Here is a 23,212-nt window from a genome sequence, read left to right on the forward strand (position 1 = left end):
ACTTGTACTTCCTGTTCGTGGCGCTAAGCTCTGTGGGTGTGCAAATGCTTTTGGCCACAGATTCTAAAACCGTCAGCACCAAAAGAGTGAAAGATCTCCGGCGAAAGGTTGGCTTGGAAACAGAGGGCTTGGCACGGCCTAATCTGTGGCTAATTACTTAACTAAATTACTAGGCATAAAATTGTATGAATGAGATTTACTGAATTTGTTCATCTTTTTTACAAAAATGTTTCATTCATATATTTTCATTCATATTTCTTTACCATTCCCTTGTTTCCATATTCTGATCGTAGGCTCTTTTTCTAAGCTTCTTAAGAAATAATACTCTTGAGATAAAATTATTGTTGAAACGGTTTCGTAATCTCTTATGAGTTATGTAACTTTGAAAAGGTGCCGGTTATTTGGATAGAAGGTTTAGTGACCTTTTGCTCAGCATTCTTTTTGACAAGTCAGCTAGATAAAAATGGAATCAGAAACAAGGACCAGCAAGCCTTAGTAAAGGTGCCATATTAGGATTATCTCTATTACATTTTATTTGACTTGTCATGAGAGATATTTAATCTTTAAAGGATGGGGTTTTTATTGAAAAAATAGTTGAAAACAATATAAAGATCCCTATTTATAACTTGTATCTTGCTCATTTTTTTTCCTGATAAATACTAAATCCATTTTCCAACTGCTATCGCGGCAGATACTAATTTCGAAGATGGTATATTATTTAGATGGTTTGTGCATTGATATGAACAACATTGTTTAAAATATGTTACGTAATACATTATCCCTGAAGGAGGCAACCGCAATCCAATTTTGTTAATTTCCCTTTTCGAGTCGAATATAGAGAATCGCTGCTTCATTCCCAAATTATCAGACACTTTTCGCCCCTTACGCAATCTGCAAGAATCAAGGCCACCCAGCATCAAGACACATCCCAAATCCCATCCTTTAAAGATCTGCGATTAATCGGAACGCTATTAGCAGATGCAATCATTTCACAACGACCACTTTGTACGTGGGCACCTGGCAGAAGGGAAATCCCGCCGAATCCGCCGAATCCTTTCTAAATAATTGGACTGCACTTCGCATTCGCCAATCTCCTCTCTTGGCCCTCTGCCGTCGACTCTGCCGACTGCGCCGTTGACTTCGCAGAGCGGTGACTTCGCGCTAATTTGGAGCATGATATTCAGAAGGCCAAGCGTAAGCAGTTCGCCTCACATGAGCAGAAAGTGCAAGCGCGGGCTATAAAACCACTGGCCGGGCCAGAAGCCACATCATTCAGCCCTCAGCACCGTTTCTGCAAAGAACCAGCCCTCAAATCCAAAACAAAACCTTTAAAATGGCATTCAAGGTGGGTCCTATTTAAGATATCCTCCTCCGATTATATATAACGTCTATACTCAACAGTTTGTCTTCGCCCTCGCCTTCGTCGCCGTCGCCAGCGCCGGCTACGCCCCCATTGCCGCCCCCCAGGTGTACCACGCCGCACCCCAGGTGTACCACGCCGCCCCCGCGGTTGCCACCTACGCCCATGCCCCCGTGGCTGTGGCCCAGAAGGTCGTGGTCAAGGCCGCCGAGGAGTACGACCCCCACCCCCAGTACCGCTTCTCCTACGGAGTCGATGACAAGCTGACCGGCGACAACAAGGGCCAGGTGGAGGAGCGCGATGGCGACGTTGTCCGTGGAGAGTACTCCCTGATCGACGCCGATGGCTACAAGAGGACCGTCCAGTACACCGCCGACCCCATCAACGGATTCAACGCCGTGGTGAACCGTGAGCCCCTTGTCAAGGCCGTCGCCGTTGCCCCGGTCGTCAAGACCGTTGCCGCTCCCGTCGCCCACTACGCCGCCCCCGCTGCCTATGCCTCCTACGCCGCCCCCTCTGTGGCCCACTACGCCGCCCCTGCTGTCGTGAAGACCGTGGCTCCAGTGGCTCACTACGCCGCCCCTGCTGTGGTCAAGACCGTGGCTCCAGTGGCTCACTATGCCGCCCCCGCTACCTACACCTCCTACGCCGCCCCTGCTGTCGCCTACCACCACTAAGAACTGCCATCCCACATTCCACATCCCTTTATTGTTATAGTTTTACAAACGACCACTAAAAATAAACCTATGTTTGTCACTTAAATCGCCAATTTCACTCTATAACTGTATCCGGCTCTAAGGATACGTTTGGCCTGGGGCTGAATTCAATTTAACATTCAAACACAATTTAATTATTTCTGCATCATTAGGGCTCAATTCGAATGGCTGTGTGGCCAATTAATTGAACTGGGCTGCGACATTGAAATTCCAAAGTTTGGGTTTTAAAGTTTAATTGGATTTTTTCTTTCAATCGTTCCATTCCATTCAGAGATCCATTTGCTACACCCGCTACGATTCGATTCAGCTCTGAAAATTGACCAACCCTATCAGCGAATAATAAATCATAATCTGATAGATGTAAAGTATGTATGCTTATATAAGTATGTCACGGATTTAACTATAACAACATGGGATTCTGTGGTGTAGCACGTGGTCATTTGGCTTCCGCAGGGTGTTTCGGTTATTCCCGTTTATGTGCAAAACGGACCTCAGTAGCCGGCTTTTTCCATTCCAATTATAGCAACTATTCTTATTCATATTCGTATCATGACGCGTATGACGTAGAAAAGAGGGCATTATAAACTATTTTGTTTTGGAGCCAGACAGACTTTTTTGTTCTTGTCCTAGACAATTTCCATTAAAGCCGACACTCTTTGGTCAAATAGACCAAATTAAGTTAAATGGGCCCATCAAACTGGTGATTTGACCCATGAAATAGTCTCTTAATATTTTAAGTTAAGTTAAGTTATAAATCATACTATGTAAGAATTCTAAATCTGAAATCATAAGTCTCTAGCTCCTAGTTTCCGAAATCCCTGCTTTTACACTGACAAACAGACGGACATGGCTAAATCGACTCGTCTAGTGAGCTTAATCAAGAACCAATATACTCTATAGTGTCAGAAACGCTCCCTTCTACCTGGTACATACTTTACCCTGAATACAATATACAATATACAAATAATTTATAAAAGGGGGTAAGCTATAGTCGAGGACCTTATATATCCCCCGACTATTAGCCACCCAGCCTAACTTATTAATTATTAGTCCGATTTAAACGATGGGGCGTGGTGGGCGTTAGATTGTGCATGGCACTCGGCTGAAGCAAACCTTGTTCCTTTGGACAGAACAATAAAATCGATTGTAATTCTTCTGAAGAATTTGCGATTTAATTATTGTTCATCCTTGATGTCATTCAATCAATTTTTATAAAAGGAGAAAGAGATCATCCACTTCTAAAGAATTCGCGGATCCTTTGTGCGAAAAATGATAGCAAATCTTCAAAAATATTTTAATAGACACAGTCCGCAGGTTAATCGTTGTATGTAAAATATTTTTAGTGGAGTTGTTTTTTTTCAATACCTATAAAGTGTATTGTTGTATTGAAAAAGATATGTTTTTGGTAGCAATACTTTTTTAATGATAACTGAAAATTAATGGTAATGCCTATAGGCACAACTCAACTTTTAATACTAAGTTCGTTAAGTGTTGAGTGTTTTTATACTTACATTTTGTACTGCCCTGCCCTGCCCTGTGTGTATTTAAGGCACAACGCTTATTAAATGTAAGCTTTCAGATCTGATTTTATGAAGCAAAAACATAAATAAATATTTTTGAAGACCCTCTTTTGTCGTTTCCGAGATCTGGACGTTCATAAGGACTAACGGACTTGTCGAGTTGGCTGTTTTTAAAAACCTAAATAACGTTCCTTATTTACTAGATAGTTTTAAGATATTTTTATTTTGAAAGTTTTGTATCTTAACTATTTTTTATTCTTTCGCCTTACAAAGATATCTATGTCGATATTTATAGTCATATTTATAATATATATTTGTTTACTATTATGGAAAATGTAGAGCAACATACAAACATTACAAACATTGAAATAATTGAGAGTGCTTTAAGATTCCAAATCAAAGTTTGTATCTTGAACCGGGAGCGATTCAAATAGTTACTTCTAGTTTTTAGATTCAATGACAGTTTGTCCTTAATTTTTGATTTAAGCTACTTCGGATATTTACAAAACACAGTAAATCAAAGATCATTAAGTAATTTATATTCATTGATTAAGACTTGTGTGAAAGTTTTTGAATTTTTCTAACTATATACAATTTCGATTCCTCTTTCATTTCTAAATGGAATTTTCAAGATAGAGATTCGTTTTGACTTGGAGCCAAAACGAAATCAAGACATTTTCGATTTGTTTAGCCTAAAAAGTGGAACAGCGCTCCTGTTTAGATCTATATCTTTTACTTAATATTTACAGATATGTGCTACGGACAAAGAGCTTAAGAGGCTACGACACTGAATAGAATTACAAGACTCACGCCCAGGCGGCGAATTAGGCTAAGACGTATTTACACTGGCTTCGGGCTCGCTTCCTACATGAACTAACTGAGTTGGTAGTACTCCGGCGCAAAGTCGTTGGCCAGGTTGCTGAGGAAGTTGAAGTCCGAGCTGTTTGAGTTCTCCAGTCCACTGATCGCAGCCGCCCCAGCCGCAGTGCTCCCGCTGTTTCCGAATCCCTGGCCCTGACCCGTTGGGCCCCCATTGAGGGCGAATCCGTGGATGTGCGATGGCGGTGGTCCAACTCCAACTCCGACTCCCACTCCCACTCCGCCGGGAATTGCCGCGGAATTGTGGTGGGCATGGATGTGGGCATGCGCCTGCGCCGGCACCTGCACGTGGTGATGGGGGTGGTGTCCGTGGCCGTGGGTGGCTGGACCTGGCGGCTGCTGACCCGCCTCGTAGTACCCACCACCACTCCCGGCGCTGCCAAAGTTGTTGTAGCCCTCGCAGTTCTCCATCTGCAATCCTAGAGCACTGTATGTCTCCCCAGGGCCCAGGTGATGCATGTGCCTGTGCGGGGACAAATAGTTTAAAGATGAGAGCTCGTATTCAGGTCAGCAGAGCTAAAGGTTACTTATCACATTTATTTCTTATGTGATTTAAAGTATAGGAATATTTTCTCTAACCATTCTGTCAGTTTTATGCTTTTGGTTTAAATAAGTCTATTGTTTATCCTAATTTGAATAAAAGTTTACCTTTCAGTTAATTTCTGTGTTTTTCAAAAATTATTTAAAACGGTATTATGTTTTTAGCCATATACCACCAATTAATGTATAAATAATGATTTTATAAAAGAGCCAGAGTAATGATTTGATAATTAAATAAAAAATTGTCATCGATACGTTATTTTGAAAAAAAAACGGCAGCACTTCTAAAGTGTTTGTTGCTCACTAATTTGAGCTAGCGCCACCTGTGCGGCCAGCTAATGTATTCATGATATGTAATGGATCGGGTATCGGATAAGTACCACCCAAGTCAAGAGCCAGCGGTGTTGGAAAGTGCTGGACCTTGTGGATAGCTAAGACAGAAACCATGTAAAATGCACGTAAATACTGTTTCCATTGTTAACTAATTTAACTATTCCAATACAAATACACTATTTATGCAATTTTATTGCACTTTCTTGGCTACTCACTGGTGATTGATCGCTGCTTGCTGGTGTGGCTGCTGCTGCTGTTGAAAGACCACAGATTGGTGTTGGTGGGCCTGCGCCTGTTGTTGAAAACTCATGTTGTCGTAATAGGCACCGTTGTTGAAGTTACTGGGGCCGTTGACGGGCGCCTCAAAGTCGGCTACGTGGCTTTGGTGGTGCTGCTGTTGTGGGTGGTGCTGCTGGTGGTGCTGCTGCTGGTGGTTCAAGTACGCGCTGCCGTTGGTGTCGTTGTAGTTGTAGTAGAACTGGTCGCCCTGCTGCTGCTGCTGACCACTTTGGTGGAAGTTGGCCGCGTTTGGTTTGGGACTCAGATACTCGCCGTGCAGCGCCTGCTGCTTGTTGTGGGGATTGTGGTGCGGCGAGGCGGCGAATTCGATGTCGTACTTGCCGTAGTAGTCCTGCGGCTGCTGCTGTTGTTGCGGGTGCATCTGCTGCTGCTGCATTTGCTGCTGCTGCTTGGGACTAGGATAATAGCCTGGAAAGTAGCCGCCAGCTGGGCCAGCGCCACCCCCGTTTCCGTTTCCACTTCCACTATTGCTGTCAGATAGAGGCGTGGGCGTGGCAATGGCATTGGCGGCACTCTGAAAGCGCTTCTTGCCGCCCGCCTTGCTGGCGGGTGCATTTCCGACGGCGGCGGCATCTGAGTCCCGTCGAAAACTGACCAGACTGGGTGTGGAGTTCTCGTAGCCAAAAGGCGAGGCCTTCGACGAGGTGGACACCGCCTCCTTTTTGATGACCTGCAGTGCAGCAATAAAAAGCATACAATATTGTTATCAAATTGCCCCATTTACTTCGTTTACTTATGAATGTAGTGTATGTTTCCCACGCCCTAATGTTTTTTAAGCCCTAAAAGGTTTTGTTTTAAAACAATCTGCGTTTTGCTCATTTTATAAGGCACGCCTATTGTAAATATGCATATGAAAGAAATCGTTAAGGACGTAGTCTTAATATAAAAGTTACATATTCAGCGAAAATAACATCAAGATGTTTAGTTTCTGAGTTTTATAAAATGAAAGATAACAATATTATTTGAATTTTTAAACTGAAACGTATAGTTCTTTGGTTATAGGTCAAATTGTTGGATATTAGTGGTTCGTTAATGCTTTGAAGGTCTCTCTCTCTATTTAATGGTTCTTCACACTATGCAAAATAATACAACGCTTAAACGCTTTGATTACATTTCGTATTATTTTACAGATCTAAGGAACATCTTATTTTTCCTCAATGGCCTAGGTAGCTTACTTACCTGTCCCTCGTCTTTCTTTTTCACCTTGATGGGGCTGCTCTCCTCGATGTCCTCGTCCAGGCTGACACTAGATGCCACACTGGAGTCGGCGCTGATCACATTCGAGGCGGATACGGTGGTGCTGCCCATCAGGTTCGAGGATATGCCCGTTTCCAGGGACGAGTTGGGTGTTACTAAAGATTTGGAAACGTTATAAACATGTTTCAAATTTCTCTTTTTAAGCTTACGGCTTCCAGCACTCGGGTTGTTGTTGGTGGCGCTCGGCGTGTTGTTGTTGTGACCCCGGGAATTGGACGTGGAATCGGGTATATCATCGGAGGGCAGTTCGCAGCCTTGACACGATTTCTTCGAATTGGAGTCTGCATTTCACGGGAAGGTAAGATAAAAGCAAATCAGTAGGTATATGGCCACGAATATTGATGATTTGTTTTCGTAAGTGGTGGACGGAGACGAGAACCAAAGTCGGAACTCTCACGCGAAAGGGGTTAGCACTTCGAGGGCCGCCCTGCCTAAAGTCGTTCCGTCCCATCCCAACCTCTGACAATGATTGATAAGCTACACCATCTCTTACTTCTGCGTAAAAGCCTCAAAAACGAAACCATGCAAGACCGAAAAAGTAAAAGTGGAACAACTTGTTGGTAAACTCTTGGTACAGTTTTCTTTGGTATCTCAATCCTTTTAGAGCACACGAAAAAATACATCATTATTTTAAGTCATTTGATGATACTAAATATTAATTGAAAGTTTGGAATTCTTATTGTTCAATGGGTTTTGACGGATAAAAAATACCTTAAGATTAATAGCAGTATTTGTGTGCAATATAACATAATGCTACTTTTTGTGAAAATAGTTCAATGTAATGCCAAAGAATGCTTGACTTTAGACTTTCGTTAATATTCCGGTTAATAAATGAGTCATTTTCGGCATTTCCCATCCACTTCTTAGCCTAATGGTACAATTAATGGAATTTGTGCTTTACTTACTACTATCGGACTGATCATCGTCACCTTTGAGGCTGTCCTTGTTGTCCTCGTCGTCCGTCTTCGAGAGCGTTTGCCTCTTGTGCTTCATGCGGCGGTTTTGGAACCAAACTTTTACCTGCAACCGAGATGCGATTAGTTCGACTTCCGTCAAGGTGTGTGCAATTAAAAGTGGGAAAATCGAGGGGAGATAACTGCGTTCGCCAAGAACTGCTGCCAGGGAGCAATTTGTCAGCGGCATAATGGAATCCTCCTGCCATGTGCGAATGCAGCGGAATAAATTGCATTGCGGAGCACTCACCTGTCGCTCCGTAAGGTCCAGGCTGGCTGCTATTTCGATCCTCCTTGGGCGGCATAAATATTTATTGAAATGGAATTCCTTCTCCAGCTCCAGCAGCTGGGTATTGGTGTACGCGGTGCGGAGGCGTCGGGGCAGGCCGTTTTCTGGAACGAATTCAGCTGCAATTGAGAAATTGCATTTTGTTCGTTTGAGAGACTTGCAGAGTGAATGTGAATTTTTTCGATTTTTCTGTATTTGTTCGTCAAGGGGGCTTCCCTGCAACATGTCCCCGTGTGGGCGTGGCCATGGTACATTCGTCAACATATTGCATTCGCAGTGAGAGCCGGGCTTCAAGGATTCTACCTTTCTATCTCCGCCCGTAATCAATCTATCAGCTCGTCAGGGGGCATAACTAATTCAGCGAAACTCGCCCAACTAGATAAGAAAACTTTCAGGATTCTCCAGCATATCTGCCAAAAAGTGCAGCTGATGCCGCGTGGTAAGTTCCTCGTCTCGAGCGTTTTTCCATCGCCGCTGAGACGCGACACTCGCAGCTCGAGCGTTAAGTAATTAACAAAAATCTAATCAATCAATCAGTGAGGGAAAGACGGGCCCACAGCAGGGCGCTCGAGTAGTTCGGTTTCCAAACAGAAGCCTCAGCCAGCAGCTTCGCTGGGAAATAGCTTCCAGGGGGAGCGGAAAAACTTAATTTGAATAACAAACAAAAATTATTTCAATTTTTGGACAAAAAAAGCTGTTAATTAAATGGGAAACGGGGTTTCTTCCTAATTTTGCTAAGGCGGGTATAATCTATATTAGAGTACTTGTAGCAGTAATAAAAAGTTCCAGTACCACTACTAAGAGTAGTAAGTAATAACACATTTTTAGATTCATAATTTTAGTACTAATATACTAATATTCAGTTCTAAAATTGTGTTCGTACAAATAAATATGTAGTTCCTTTTTTACACGAAAACCCATTGTCATTTCCGTACATAAGCCATAAGTCAAATTAATTCTTAAGAATTCTTATATTTAGCTAAAAAAACAAAAAATGCCTACTTTTTGAATTAAACAAATAGATTTAAGGAACATTATTGTTATAATTATTTTGACTTAAATATATCAAAATTCGTATAGAAAGAAACTTAGGTCAAATATTTGATGCTTCAAAAAATCAAGAGGTTGCAAACTTTGATTGAATAATATCCAACTATCAACCTCCAAATGATAACCTTGGAACGAACCACTCTGTTTTTAAATTTGGTGTCCGTAGAGTACAAAACTTAAGAAGTGGCATTATTTGATTAAATAAACTTGTTAACACCGTTGTTACGAATTTGTCTGTACTTTTTTATTTTTGTTCGTTATGTTCGTTCCAAAAACTAAAACTTAAATCACCTTTGATGATTTTGCCAAACCTGAATTCTAATGATAGAGATCAGAAAAGTTGTTTCTGCTCCAACGGCCTGGGACATAAACTCAACGAAAATAAATTTCCCCAAATAAAAATCGCATTGGGTAGTAAAGAAATGCGCATATCATTTTAGGAAACTGAACACTTCGCTACCTTTTTGCCCGCCGTCGAACTTCTGCCACCTTATTTGCATTGATGCGATTGCAAAATATTTTTGTATTTTTTCGCCACTTTGCCTTTTGGCAACAAGCACGGCATTTCCAGCTGAACGAGCTGCGTAAACAGAGTCTCAATAGCGGCAAATGGCGAAAGGAAGAGGATCCTGGCAGGAGCAGGAGCAGGAGGAGGACGAGGGCAGGACGAGGAGCCAGACATAGACACTGATTGAATTACAGATGCGAGCCCGAGCCCGAGTTCCTTCATCAATACTCGCAGAGCGGATGCCATAAACACCACCTGGTGGGGCACACACACCGCACAGAGAGAAAATTCCAGGAGGAGGGTCGTTTCCCATTCCCCATCTCCACTTTCCCAGACCCAAGTCGCATGTACTTGTGCGAAAAGTGCCCAGATACAGATACGGAATGAAAGCATAAATTTCGCACAAAAGTTGCACCCGAAAACTGTTTACGAGCAGCCAACGGCAGCCAACGAAAACTGAAAAGTAAAGTGCACAAAAGCAGAAAATATGATTTCCTTTTTGGCGACGACGAGCAAAAAGATAATTTTCTAAACCCGAATCGGAGGGCGGAGGCGGAGGCAGAGGGCGTGGCAGTGCCAGAGGGGCGGTGGGCGGAAGGCAGCCAAGTTGAGTGCAGTTTCTGCAGCCCGGTCAAAATGGAATCCAGCCATCCAACCATCCAGCCAACCAACCATCCGCCCAACTCCCCAAATGACAGCTGGCTGGTTTTGGCCCTTTCTAGGTGGCTTGGAAATTACAAAATGAATTTTGTTTTGTCACGGCCAGAGGGGAGACTGGGGAGACATTGGAAATGTCATCAGCATGGATGAAATGCCGGAAAAGTCAGAATGGAAACTTATCAGCAAACTACGGCCGAAGGATACTTTGCAGCTGCCTTTGGATTAGGTTGTACTACACAGAGAGAATTATTCAAGTAATTTGGACTCAAATTGAGTATTTTTGTACTCAAAAATTCAGCATGAACAAAAATTCTCACACTGAGTGCAAAATACTCACTTTCAGTACAAATTTCTCAAAAAATCTGTACTTAAATTGAGTACATTTGTGCTCTTTTTTGAACATTTTTCCTCAACATGAGTACAAACTGCACTCATTTTAAGAAATAATTTAGCTTGAATTTTAGAAACGAGTATCCCCTTTTCTCATACTGAGAAATTTCCAGCGCTCAAAATGAGAAACAAGTTCTTGATAGTGTTCTTCTAAATTCTCAAATTAAGAACTTTTGCACTTAAACCCGGGTCCACCCATTTCCAGAAAAAAAGGTAAAATATTTTTTTTATATTTTATTTTGTAATACAGTTACTTATATATGTATATACATGTTCCATGTTCTAGGCTATGGTATTTTTTCCCTTAGCTGTCTGGTCTAGCGAAGAGCAAAGAGGCTGAAAAAGAAAACTTTATTGTTAGCAAATATTGTAAATATATAGCATATATACATAAGCATGAAATATAAAAATTAGAATGTTATTAGATGTACATTTAAAAAGCATTTAACAAATTATATGTATGTATGTATGTACAATGTACGTAGAAACTAACAAAACTAGACTGCTTCACGCCACTTACAATCACACATACATACATATTAATGTACACGCTTTAACAATATTTTTGCAGTGTTTGTTTATTTTATCATTATTTAGAACATTATAAGTACAGTTTAAATTAAAAAACTTACCCTCGAGGTACGGAAGGGTCGCACATATGTCCAATTCACTGAAATAGTTTTTCACCTTTGTGTCTTGCGCACGTCTTCACTTTGCTAAATCACACGGCAAATGACAGTCACACAAATGCGGCGCGCACCACTTTACACACCCATTAGTGAGAGAGAGACAACCACATACGCAACGAACTTAAGGCCGCTCTTGTCTCGTCTCGTTCGCAGTACGGAATTCTCTAGAAATTCTTATGAGAATTCGCTACTCATTTTTGAGTTTATCGGTTACTCATAATGAGAATATTAATTCTCAAGTTGGAAATTGAAGAACACATTTCCTCAAACTTAGAATTTTGCGATCATTTCAAGTCCTTTTACTTAAAATGAGTGAAGCTTTTCTCAACATTAGTATTTTCCACAAATTTTGTACTTAAATTGAGTACATCCTCAAATTGAGAATACAAATACTCAATTTCAGAACGTCATAATTTTCTCTGTGTAGAAATGACATTCGACGTTGGGAGCAGGAGTGGGTGGGAAAGAAAGCCTTAAGTTTAATACACGCAATCATCACTTGGTTATTATTTGCTCGTAAATCTCCGCTTCGGTCTGCAAATAAAATTAATTTCTATGGCCATGCAGACGTAAAGGAAACGCTCCTGGTGATTTACAGCCCCTGGCATACACTTATTAACTGCTTCAACAGCATCATTTACATGTTAACACTTAAACGCACTCGTTGTCCACCAACAGGACCTTTCGCCACCTCTCCTGCTGAAGGACAGGATTTATGTTTATATTTGGGGCTGAACTTAGCCCACAAAAAACACAAGGAGCCAGGGCAGAAAAGAGTTTGGTCAGAAGCGGAACATTTAACGCATTTGCCGCTCCTTTGGGCTGAAATTAAAATGAGCGTACATTTTGCAACAATTGCACAAATGGTCAAAGGTGGCCAGGACTCTCTTGTTTTTTGCTTAAAACGCATATTATAATCAGTGCACGCAGAGAAATAAGTCATTGATATATCCAATTCAGCTATCAGATAAGAGCTTCCATATTTAATGTGAACAAAAATGCAAATTTCCTACTTTTCAAGTGCCAAGAATAAAGTTATTACGAATACCTATGTCTCAAAAAGATTCAAAATTAGTATTATTCCGTAGATTTTTATTTAAAACTTAAGGACATTACCAATTTTTAAGGTTACATTACAGGTTCTTAAGAAGAATTAAATATGATTACCTGATGTACCAAAGTTGGCCCCTTTAACTAATTATATTCGTAAGCAACTCCATTTATAACTGCTGTACTGAGTTTTACTGTTAAAGTCCGCCTTGTGGGTAATGTTTCCTTTCAGTGTACTCGTACCCACCTCACCATCTAAATCATCCGCTCCCCACTCACATGCCAGGGAATTTCCAGAATGAATTGTACACTCGTGGCTGTTTGCCTAGCGCTAACTACTCGTGAATACTTACGTAAGTAGTTGGGGATGGGCGGCATTTTTTGGGCTCGACCATCTCGACCACTTGCACATGACCGCAGTCCATAAGGATGCACATTAAGGACATTTGTGGCCGGTCAACAAGGTGGACCCGGACCAGAGCCCAAGCCCAAGCCCCAAAACAACCCGAACTCGAACCCGGACTGACCAAAGGTGGCCACTGGCAAAAAATGACCTCAATTTATCTTGTAGGTTTCGGTCGGTCTAGCCGGGTATGGGGAACTTTGCCTTGACTTGGCCTTAAATTACGTGAGCACTCTGCGGTTGAGCGACAACGAGTTGGCTGAAACTTTAAAGGCCAGGCGACGAGCTCAAGTATCTGCAAGTACCGAGGCGAATTCAATCGAAAATGGGGAGCCACAATAAAAACTGGGAGACAATGGCGAGGCGGCTCAGTAGCTGAAAACGCCAAATGCTGATGCGCGATGCAGTAGAAATTCTCATTCAGCGGCACAAAAAGATACAGATACGGTCGGAGCAACAAATGCTGGATGTGGATGTGGATGTCTTTTTGTTGCCCCTGGTGTGGGCCGACGAATGCGCAAAGAGCAGAACCATTAATCATTCCGGCCAAAGGAAGACAACAGCCAACAGACATCTGACGACGACGTCGTCTTTGGAGCAATGGAAAAAGTCAATTTCTCATGAAAACATTTTGTATCTGCATCCACTTGATATGCATCCAAACTAAACCAGCTCAACTCAGCCCAGGCCAACTAAAAACCAAGCTCCGCATGGCCATATATATTTTATTGCTCAAGGATCAGCTGAAATGTTTAAGGGAAGTAAAGACCAAGTTCAGTGTCTTCAATCATTTAATTGTGGGACTGATTGACAGTTATGCGAAAAGTATAACAACACCCTGAATGGCTGGGTCCTTTCCTCGGGATTAGTTTTAATTAGCAGGCGGGAAAAGGGTTGAAGGGTGGGTGGTCGTGGTCGGAGATCAGACCTCAGAGGTCCCAAGCCAAACCGAGCATTGGTGGCCAGACAAACATTTCCGCTTTCTTTTCACTTTGCCCAACTTTACTTTAATGCCATTACCACCACCGAGCGAAGCTGCCACAGTCGAAAGATAAATTAGAGAAATATATTTAATGACTTTTCATGACCAGCAAATGTCAACAATACGAAACATTTACACAAACAGGGAAAACAAATTCAACGAAACTAAACCCTCAGGATTGTTGATCAGGACAGGAGAAGAATGGAGAGGTCGGTGTTTTGCCCTGCTGGAGGTGTGAAAATTTTTGATTAATGTTCCAATATTTTAGGAAAATATTTATACCAAATAGGAGCAGGATAGGTCGGGTTCAAACCATTCAAAACGTTTACTCGTTGTAAGACGTTTAAATATATTTGGAATACATTTAGTTCCTTAAATAACATTATCCAAATTAATTGAAGGTTCATACTTCAAAATTCCAATTTAAAAGCTTTTGTAATTGTAAATATGATATGATGATAATGAAATATATATATACATTTTTTGTTAATTTTACACAAGAATATTTTAAGAACGACTATTTGTAAACTTGTTTATTTAAATTCATAAGACATAATTACGACACCCATCTGTTAAATTTCCTTATGTAAATGCTTCATTCATGCTTAATCTCTACCAGAACATTTTAAACACGATGTTTTGTAATATAGTCGATTTAAGTTAAAATGATTTAATTTCGAAACTCAAATATTAAATTTCTTTATGTATATAGGAACCTTAAACTTATTTTGCATTTTACTAAAGCGTGTTTTTTTTTCTCTCTTTTTACTCTTATCAAAAAGTCATTAGGCTTGAAAGTCAGAAAATTGAAATTGAAAACAATGATGAAAATTGTTGGTCTTTTTAAAAATGTTTCATTTTCGTTTGGCTTTTTTCTTCAATGATTTATCCAGATTTTCTCGCCATTTATACATTTCAAAATGAATTGACATAGATGAAAGAAGGCACCCTGGGAAAACGGAGTTAGCTAAATACTTTAAAGCGGTTCAAATTGAAAAACTTTCAACATGGCCCAGCAGTTTGTAAATATTTACGATATTTGTATTATATATTGTGGTCTTTGAATACAAAAGCCCATGTGTTGGCTGGGGATGGACGAGGAGCAGGGTGAGCTGGAGCTGAAAAAATGAAAAGATATTTCCCGGTTGCCATGGAAAAATGAAAGCTGTTTGGTAAAAACTTTGCCCAACGCTTAAGCCAGGTTTCCACTCCCGCTGGCTGTCATTTTGGCCTGGTGCGTTGCTCTACTCCTGCTCCTGCTCCTTCTGTCACATCGTCCTGCGGGCTCAAAATATGAAATCCATCAGGGATGCTAAGAGCTGTCAATCAAAATCAGCGAGGGAAACTTTTTCCAGCTCTCCTTCTCCCTCACTCATGGGGTAAATTTACATTTCCGTGGGCTGGAGGGTGCTGCGGGTGGGGTGGATTATGTTTTTGCATATCTGCCAGATTGAAAGCGAATTAAAAATGGGAGCGGAAAAAAAACTGCTTAAAGCCTCATCGCAGTCAATGGAAAATTAATGTCGATTTAAGAGGTCGCTTCGTCGGAAATTGATTTTCGTAAATACCAAAACTAAACCAAGGCTCGACTCGAATGCGATTACACTGGAAGCCACCTCTTCAGGTGCTGACAATACTTAGTTCCAGCCGATCCGATGTGGGATCCCCGAACAGAAGTCCGCACAATGGCCCATGGAAAGCTCTCCGGTATTCGCAAACAATGGACAAGAAAGCGTGCCGCCTGCGAGCCGTAGAAACGAGAATGATTAGTCCCCTCGGTCTCAGTTGCATGAAAAATTATTTAACGAGTAAATTGTAAGACCCCTCTACACACTCCCCTGCGGAGCGGACAAAGACAAATACCGGAGCTGAAGGCCAAAAATCAGCTTACGATCGTTTGAGGTCTGACATCTCCTGGAGCCAACTGCCAACCCAGATTCACTTCGCCATGAATGACGTTAGAGATGGGTGAGTGATTATACGTTTTCTAAGCGCTTTTGAGGGGCTCACGCACCATGAATGGGTGAATGAAATACACAGAAAATGGAGTTACTGGATGGAAGCATGGAAATTCCGGAAAGGTGTTGTATTGGAAGATCCTACTTTACGTTCCTTGAAGTTAGGTTATAACAATTTGGGTTCGAATCATCAAATTTTCTTGCATGTTTAGATGACGAATAATTTATTTTGTAGGCACCTCTTTCACCGAAGACTAATCAGAATTTATCTTTTGGAACAAGTATTTTAAAGTAACTTTTTTTATCAAGATCATTGGCAATGCTTTATAATGCCAGCCATATTCTTATTTGTACGTTCATGCTTTGATAATAATTTATTAAAATTGTTTACATAATGGAAGTGTCACTTTTAATGCCATTTTAGGTATCTAAAAGAATGCTTCAGTATTCTTAAAGCGAAGAAAAAACGAATATCCTTTTTCACAGCACACTTTTAGACACCTGAAGATATATTTATAATGACTTTAAAAAGCTAGTGATTTGTGTAGTGTTATTTATTTCATCATTAAGAATGCAAACGATTCAATAAGTATTCCCAACATAGAGCTTGAAGATAGATTTTATTTACAAGTTGGCTAGGCATGGGGATCTACATTCTTATAAGGGGTTTTAAATATACCCGACACGCTGTCACCTCTAACGACAATTGCAGAGCAAGAGGTAGCAGAAGCCCCTTTAGCAATGGCCGACTTCTCGACGAAATATTCCCTGGTTTCCTTATGATTAATCAATATTTTGTTTGAGTTGCAACAAAAGCGTCGCGTTGCCAAGAGCCAAGTGGCAGTACCGACGGCTGAGACAGGGGCTGCATGGCTGAATGACTGAGTGGCTGAATATCTGAGCGGCTGAAAGACTGAAAGACTGACTGACGATGTCGCTGGCATTTCTTTTCGGCTGCCGCGTTTGACAGATCAACGTGTGCTGACAGCTTTTGTGTACGATCTTCTTCCACTTTTGTGGCTGTATTTGCTGTTAAGCAACGACTGAGCATAATTAATGATGCGCGGCTTTGGGCGCTTTTGAATTTGGCGCTGGCAATGGGGATCCATTGTTCGATCGCATTGGCTTCACGCCACTCGGACCATCGGATTATTTGGGAATACAGTGTGAACGTGTGTTCGATCGCGATCTCAGCTCAACCGGACGAAGTTCTGGCCTTTGATTGATCTGGCTACTGTTCATTTTCACGGTTTATTGCTGATGAGTTATTGAAAATCGAAACCAAAACAAAATTCACAGTAGTCGGGTAATAATTGGCTTTACTCGAGGGTGATGATCTTCGAAAGAAAGGGATAACATGAAAGTTGGTGATGTATACTGATTCAGGAATCGATTTTAGTTTGTAAAAATTCAAAATATATTTTCAAATATATTTACTTAAAGCGTAACCATTTTCGACAACACATATTAGGCCTATTAAATTTTAACAGGTTTCATTATGAGGATGTACTATGTAATATAAATATTTAATGTATACAGATAACTACAAGAAGGACAATAACTGTGTGTTCCAACTGAGAAAGCGCAGCATTAACAAATATTTTCATTCACCGTAAACATTTTAATCTTTACAGCCAGGAGAAGTATTCTTTGATTTCTTTTCCGCTCGATTTGAGTCACATTTAAATGCAAGTAATTCCGGCTCCTGGGCACCACCTCCTCCTCGAATCCGATTCCCAAGCGGGCGGATAAGGAAACCGCCAACTCACGGCTGGTCAGCCACCAGAAAACCGGAGACGCTGGAGGAAATTGCCGCGTCCCTGGCAGGAAAACCCGACCTGTGGTCAGGCCGACTCAGCGCCTCGGGGCGCAAATGGAAAACTTGCGGATTCAAATAAATAATATAAATACGGATTGGGGGAGTGCGAGTGACTGGAAAAAGCGCAAGAGCCCGAGATGAAACTCCGCTTGAAACAACGAAATAATGCCTCATTTTTCCTTATCGCCGCAATAAAGCTGAATAAACGCTTCATTTCCATTTGTCTCGCAAGTGAATCGCCCTTAGCCAACTTCAGAGTGGCCGCGTCACTTCGAGGGAAGGGGGATTCATCTGGGAGGGACTGGGGATTGGGGTTCCGAGATCTGCGGGCTTCTGGCCACCCAGTCGGCTGGCCACAAGGTACATTGTACTGGGGAGCTGCAGGAAAAACATTTCTGAAAAAAACAAAATAAAATAAAAACCGTTTACACGCCAAGCTCAACTTGCTTTTTTTGCGATTTTCCTGTTCTTGGTTCTCTCCTCCATCATCGTCGCTTCTTTTTCCACTTCTTGAAGCGGCATTTTTATCGCTTCGCAAGTTCTGCTTATTTTAAACACGAACAGCAACAACAGCTCTGAGGGTAACAACAACAACCGGCGGCAAAAAATTATATTCATTGTGAAAAAAAATTGGAAAAAGAGAAAAAGCAAAAGTCACTTCCGGCATGCCAGAGGAAAACGCGAAAAGTCTGCGAGTGTAGTGGAAAAGAGGAATGGAGACCGAGAATAAGATGGACAACCTTATAGCGGAGTTGGGGGTAATAGCTGGTGGCCACAACTTGAGGAATTTCCTTCATCCAATTAGATTGAAAGTACGAAAAAACGCGATATGATATTATGTCTTGGGAACCTTATTCCAAGAACATAATATCCAGATTGAACTAGGCATTTCGAATTATATCAATAACATTACAGATATCTCTGATAGTTTTTAACTCATTGCAACATATATGTATTACACAGAGAAAATTATGACGTTCTGAAATTGAGTATTTGTATTCTCAATTTGAGGATGTACTCAATTTAAGTACAAAATTTGTGGAAAATACTAATGTTGAGAAAAGCTTCACTCATTTTAAGTAAAAGGACTTGAAATGATCGCAAAATTCTAAGTTTGAGGAAATGTGTTCTTCAATTTCCAACTTGAGAATTAATATTCTCATTATGAGTAACCGATAAACTCAAAAATGAGTAGCGAATTCTCATAAGAATTTCTAGAGAATTCCGTACTGCGAACGAGACGAGACAAGAGCGGCCTTAAGTTCGTTGCGTATGTGGTTGTCTCTCTCTCACTAATGGGTGTGTAAAGTGGTGCGCGCCGCATTTGTGTGACTGTCATTTGCCGTGTGATTTAGCAAAGTGAAGACGTGCGCAAGACACAAAGGTGAAAAACTATTTCAGTGAATTGGACATATGTGCGACCCTTCCGTACCTCGAGGGTAAGTTTTTTAATTTAAACTGTACTTATAATGTTCTAAATAATGATAAAATAAACAAACACTGCAAAAATATTGTTAAAGCGTGTACATTAATATGTATGTATGTGTGATTGTAAGTGGCGTGAAGCAGTCTAGTTTTGTTAGTTTCTACGTACATTGTACATACATACATACATATAATTTGTTAAATGCTTTTTAAATGTACATCTAATAACATTCTAATTTTTATATTTCATGCTTATGTATATATGCTATATATTTACAATATTTGCTAACAATAAAGTTTTCTTTTTCAGCCTCTTTGCTCTTCGCTAGACCAGACAGCTAAGGGAAAAAATACCATAGCCTAGAACATGGAACATGTATATACATATATAAGTAACTGTATTACAAAATAAAATATAAAAAAAATATTTTACCTTTTTTTCTGGAAATGGGTGGACCCGGGTTTAAGTGCAAAAGTTCTTAATTTGAGAATTTAGAAGAACACTATCAAGAACTTGTTTCTCATTTTGAGCGCTGGAAATTTCTCAGTATGAGAAAAGGGGATACTCGTTTCTAAAATTCAAGCTAAATTATTTCTTAAAATGAGTGCAGTTTGTACTCATGTTGAGGAAAAATGTTCAAAAAAGAGCACAAATGTACTCAATTTAAGTACAGATTTTTTGAGAAATTTGTACTGAAAGTGAGTATTTTGCACTCAGTGTGAGAATTTTTGTTCATGCTGAATTTTTGAGTACAAAAATACTCAATTTGAGTCCAAATTACTTGAATAATTCTCTCTGTGTACGTTTATACATTTTTTGATCAATAAGTACGTATAATTCAAAGCTAATATTATTTTTAATTGACCAAAAGAAAAAAATATATATTATTTCCCTTTTCACTAGAAATACCTTTATAAGGCCGAGTAATAAAATGTAGCTGAGTTACATCGAATGAGACTATGAGAAAGGCAAGGTTCAAAAGATATATCAATAATTTATTTTTTGACTTCAATTTACCTAAACTACTTCTCATAATACACGTCTAGACGATCTTGATATAACAGCTTCAAGATTTACTAAATACTTCCTAGTTTTACAGTTCTTACTCCCATTCTCGTTTTAATGGATTCTCACCAATTTACTTTGTGTATTTACATTTTGCAACTTTCAAAGCTTTCAACACAGACCACTTAATGCATAGAAAAAACAACCACAGAAAACTATTTAAAAATGCTATAAATCTTTGCTCGATAAAATGGCCGAGCAACTTTGTTGCCGGCTAACACAAATTGGCTAATTGGCAATGGCCGAGCAACTTATACCCTTACGGCTTCAGAGCATATTTCACTTTTAATTACTCGTCATATACTTTGAATAGGTATTTAGAATAATGATACACTTGTGGAAATGCTATAACTTCATTGAGTGTGCTTTATTTTTTGTAATATACAAAATTATCTAATAAAATACAAATTTTAGAGTAAGTTATTCGGCACCGCTAAGCCTGCTTTCTTTAGTTTTAACCTGTCGTGTTGGCCAATCAACAAGTTTAAGTTTCTGTTCAGCATAGCTGGTGCCACTGAACGCACAGGCTTTCTGGCCTGTCGCAAATGCAAATTAATTAACGGCTCCGACGGCAGTGGCTTTAATTGCCGGTCCGCACCATGTCGGCCCCGACAACATGGCGTATGCGTGATGCCACTGCTGATAATTGAATTTCAACGGTGTTCGCATGCGTTCAACTTCAACTCGTCGAGTTGCAGCTGCGGATTGGAGCCGGGGTTTCTGGTGGGGCTGCTGGTGGTGTAGCCTTCAATTTGCCACAAGCGCCGCCTTTTCGAAATGAGTTATGGGCAGTGAGCAAGTTGGATCCCAGTGCCAGTAAAAATACGCACATTTTTCTCCTAGGACACTTAAAATAATTGTCGAAGAAAACTAAAAAAACAACCGACTTAAGTTCCCTCAAGTCAGAACCATTTCCTATTATTCTCAAGAATCCCTGAGGATTAAATCTTTAATAATATGATCGAAAAATAAAATTATGTGTATCAAAGATAAATACTATTAATAGCAATCCCTTACACTCGTAAAAATACTGAAAAATACATATAAATTATAAAAAGTCGAATAAATCTCTGCATTTTCGTTCCCGTTGGCAAACGCCTTCCTAGCAAATGGATGATTTTGTTTTAAGTGCTCTGAGTGAGTTTGTCCCCTAAAATATGTTTTTCTTGTGGATGTTCCCGCTGTTGTTCAGGTTGTTCTTGTGGATGTTGCTGCTGCTGTTCGGTTGGCTTGCTCTTGCTGTTTCCCCCGCCGATATTAACCCTCGAGTCAAAGTCTCGGGACATAAATCATTTAAATCACTAAAACATGCAACTGCCTGCCATTCGCCTCCTTGAACCGCTCGAGGTCCTTGTTCTATGGCAAAGACATTAAATAAATCGCCTGCTGCCAAATGTTTCACATACGAATTTGCCTAAGCAACTCGCTTTTTGCCAAAGTTTTGCATTTTGTCTTGCCACCCGTCAAAGTTTTCCGCCCCCTGCGTTTCGGGGGTTTTCCGACCCCCCATTCCAGGTCTTACGTGGGTCGTGTCAGATGCATGTGTAGCTCGGCCGGGGCATTCCACACAGGTGGCGACATATGCTAAATGTCACATAGTTCCTCGGGCCACACATAAACGTATGTACTTACGCATGCATGATATACGGACACATTTATTTGGCTTATTTATGCATGGCCTGGACACAGAAACATATATCGTTCGGCGGGGTGTAAGTCAATTGAGCCGGGCCATATTTCATGCAGTTGCTGCGAATTGATGAAACGATTATGGGCTGATTGGAAACGATTATCTGGTTTTCCTCTGGGGCAATGCAAGTGGACAGATTGTATCACTTCTCATTAGGGCCTTCCAGTAATTTTTATAGGTTTATTGTTTAATCGTTGGGAGGGCTTAGCTTTAAAATGAACCTATTCAATTAAACCTTTAATTTTCAATAAATTTATTTCAGAAATTTTTTGAAGAAGTTTAACAAGTGAACACATCTCATAAATTAATATATAAATCCGAAACATATATGCTTATGCTGTTTAAAAAAAAATCAAGTAAGTTGGTCTAACTTAATGGAAATTTTAAAGGGCCTTATTCGAGAGTGGCTAAAATATTTTTATTTTTAATATTTTGGTTCTAATAATAATGTACAATAATAAAATAAGCATGGCAGGTGAATTTCGAACCCAGGAAGTATAGGTACTCATTTGCTAGCATTTTGCGGATCAAATGGTTCCCAACAGAATTACCAAAATCATTTCAAACGCAGGGAAAATCCGCTCATCTGAAACATGTGTCTGTCAATGCCATCGATTCCATCCTCAGGGTAGAGATATGGAACAAAAGGTGGAAAAAAGCGGATCCGAAAATGTTAGCCTGCTCAGTGCAGTGGATGCGAAGGATGCGCATTGCCTTAATTGAAACCGTTTAAATTGCAATTAATCACCCGGCGGCGAGGATGGCACGAATGTTGCACAGTTGTTGCCGAGTGGCGCAGCGAATCCCCGCGGGGGTGGGGCGGGGATAAGCCCCGCTGAGGGGGTTAGAGGGTTGGGAGGGGATGTGGGGCCTTCGCCTGAATTACTGTCACCGCAGTGACTAATTTTTATCCTTTTTGCCCGCCAGAAGCTGATTCTTTGTTTTAATTTCCAGCGAATTAAGAAGCCACTGGAGTAGAAGTTGCGGTAACTGTTTAATCGCTTTCGATATGCAGATTTAAGTTTGCGGTGGGTGGCAAATGGGGTGGTGTTTTGATAAGTGAAAATATGGGCGACAACCGCCGCTGCGATGTCGGGCGGATGAGGATATGGCCGCACTCACAGAAATAATGTTGCTAAGGTGTTTGTTATACTAGAATTATTTGAGTTATTTTAAATAAGTATCAATCTGGTGCTCATTTAAAATGGAAATACAACTGAAAACCACAAATTTTAAGAGTATTACATATCAAAAAGACCATTAAATAGTGACATACTAAAATTTATCTAATGTGTTGACAGCCTTTGTATGTATGACAGTATTTATTAAAATACTGTAGTAAATTTATAAAAAAAATATATATATATATATCTGT

The 23,212-nt window shown here is 40.5% G+C and overlaps 2 protein-coding genes and 2 long non-coding RNA genes across 6 annotated transcripts in view; 2 read left to right on the top strand and 2 right to left on the bottom strand.

The window, feature by feature from the left end:
- The first annotated feature begins 1,242 nt into the window (after positions 1-1,242).
- On the top strand, positions 1,243-2,122 carry LOC108014243 (larval cuticle protein A2B). Its single transcript, XM_036819213.3, has 2 exons — positions 1,243-1,345; positions 1,402-2,122. Exons 1-2 carry the CDS (start codon positions 1,334-1,336, stop codon positions 2,035-2,037), a joined length of 648 nt encoding a protein of 215 aa, XP_036675108.1. The 5' UTR covers positions 1,243-1,333; the 3' UTR covers positions 2,038-2,122.
- A 1,724-nt stretch (positions 2,123-3,846) lies between these two features.
- The window catches only part of pb (homeobox proposcipedia), a 38,890-nt gene continuing 19,524 nt past the window's right edge, over positions 3,847-23,212 (bottom strand). Inside the window, exons 4-9 of one of the 3 annotated variants that reach the window (XM_065865531.2) lie at positions 8,109-8,266; positions 7,835-7,925; positions 7,055-7,186; positions 6,828-7,000; positions 5,564-6,318; positions 3,847-4,938 (exon numbers count right to left, since the gene is read on the bottom strand). In XM_065865531.2, coding sequence (XP_065721603.2) covers positions 4,470-4,938; positions 5,564-6,318; positions 6,828-7,000; positions 7,055-7,186; positions 7,835-7,925; positions 8,109-8,266 — 1,778 coding nt within the window. In that variant the 3' untranslated portion in view covers positions 3,847-4,469. Of the gene's footprint in view, positions 4,939-5,563; positions 6,319-6,827; positions 7,001-7,054; positions 7,187-7,810; positions 7,926-8,108; positions 8,267-23,212 lie in introns of all 3 variants that reach the window. The other 2 variants (XM_036819244.3, XM_036819245.3) reach the window with 2 other exon arrangements.
- On the bottom strand, positions 10,975-11,869 carry LOC139353233 (uncharacterized). The gene is made up of 2 exons (XR_011604402.1): positions 11,388-11,869; positions 10,975-11,091 (listed from the first exon to the last, which is right to left on the bottom strand). It is a non-coding gene; the product is annotated as an uncharacterized lncRNA (long non-coding RNA).
- Positions 18,674-19,508, top strand: LOC118877163 (uncharacterized). The gene is made up of 2 exons (XR_011604508.1): positions 18,674-19,095; positions 19,392-19,508. It is a non-coding gene; the product is annotated as an uncharacterized lncRNA (long non-coding RNA).

Source organism: Drosophila suzukii, chromosome 3 (assembly GCF_043229965.1).
Source record: "Drosophila suzukii chromosome 3, CBGP_Dsuzu_IsoJpt1.0, whole genome shotgun sequence".
NCBI lineage: Eukaryota > Metazoa > Arthropoda > Insecta > Diptera > Drosophilidae > Drosophila > Drosophila suzukii.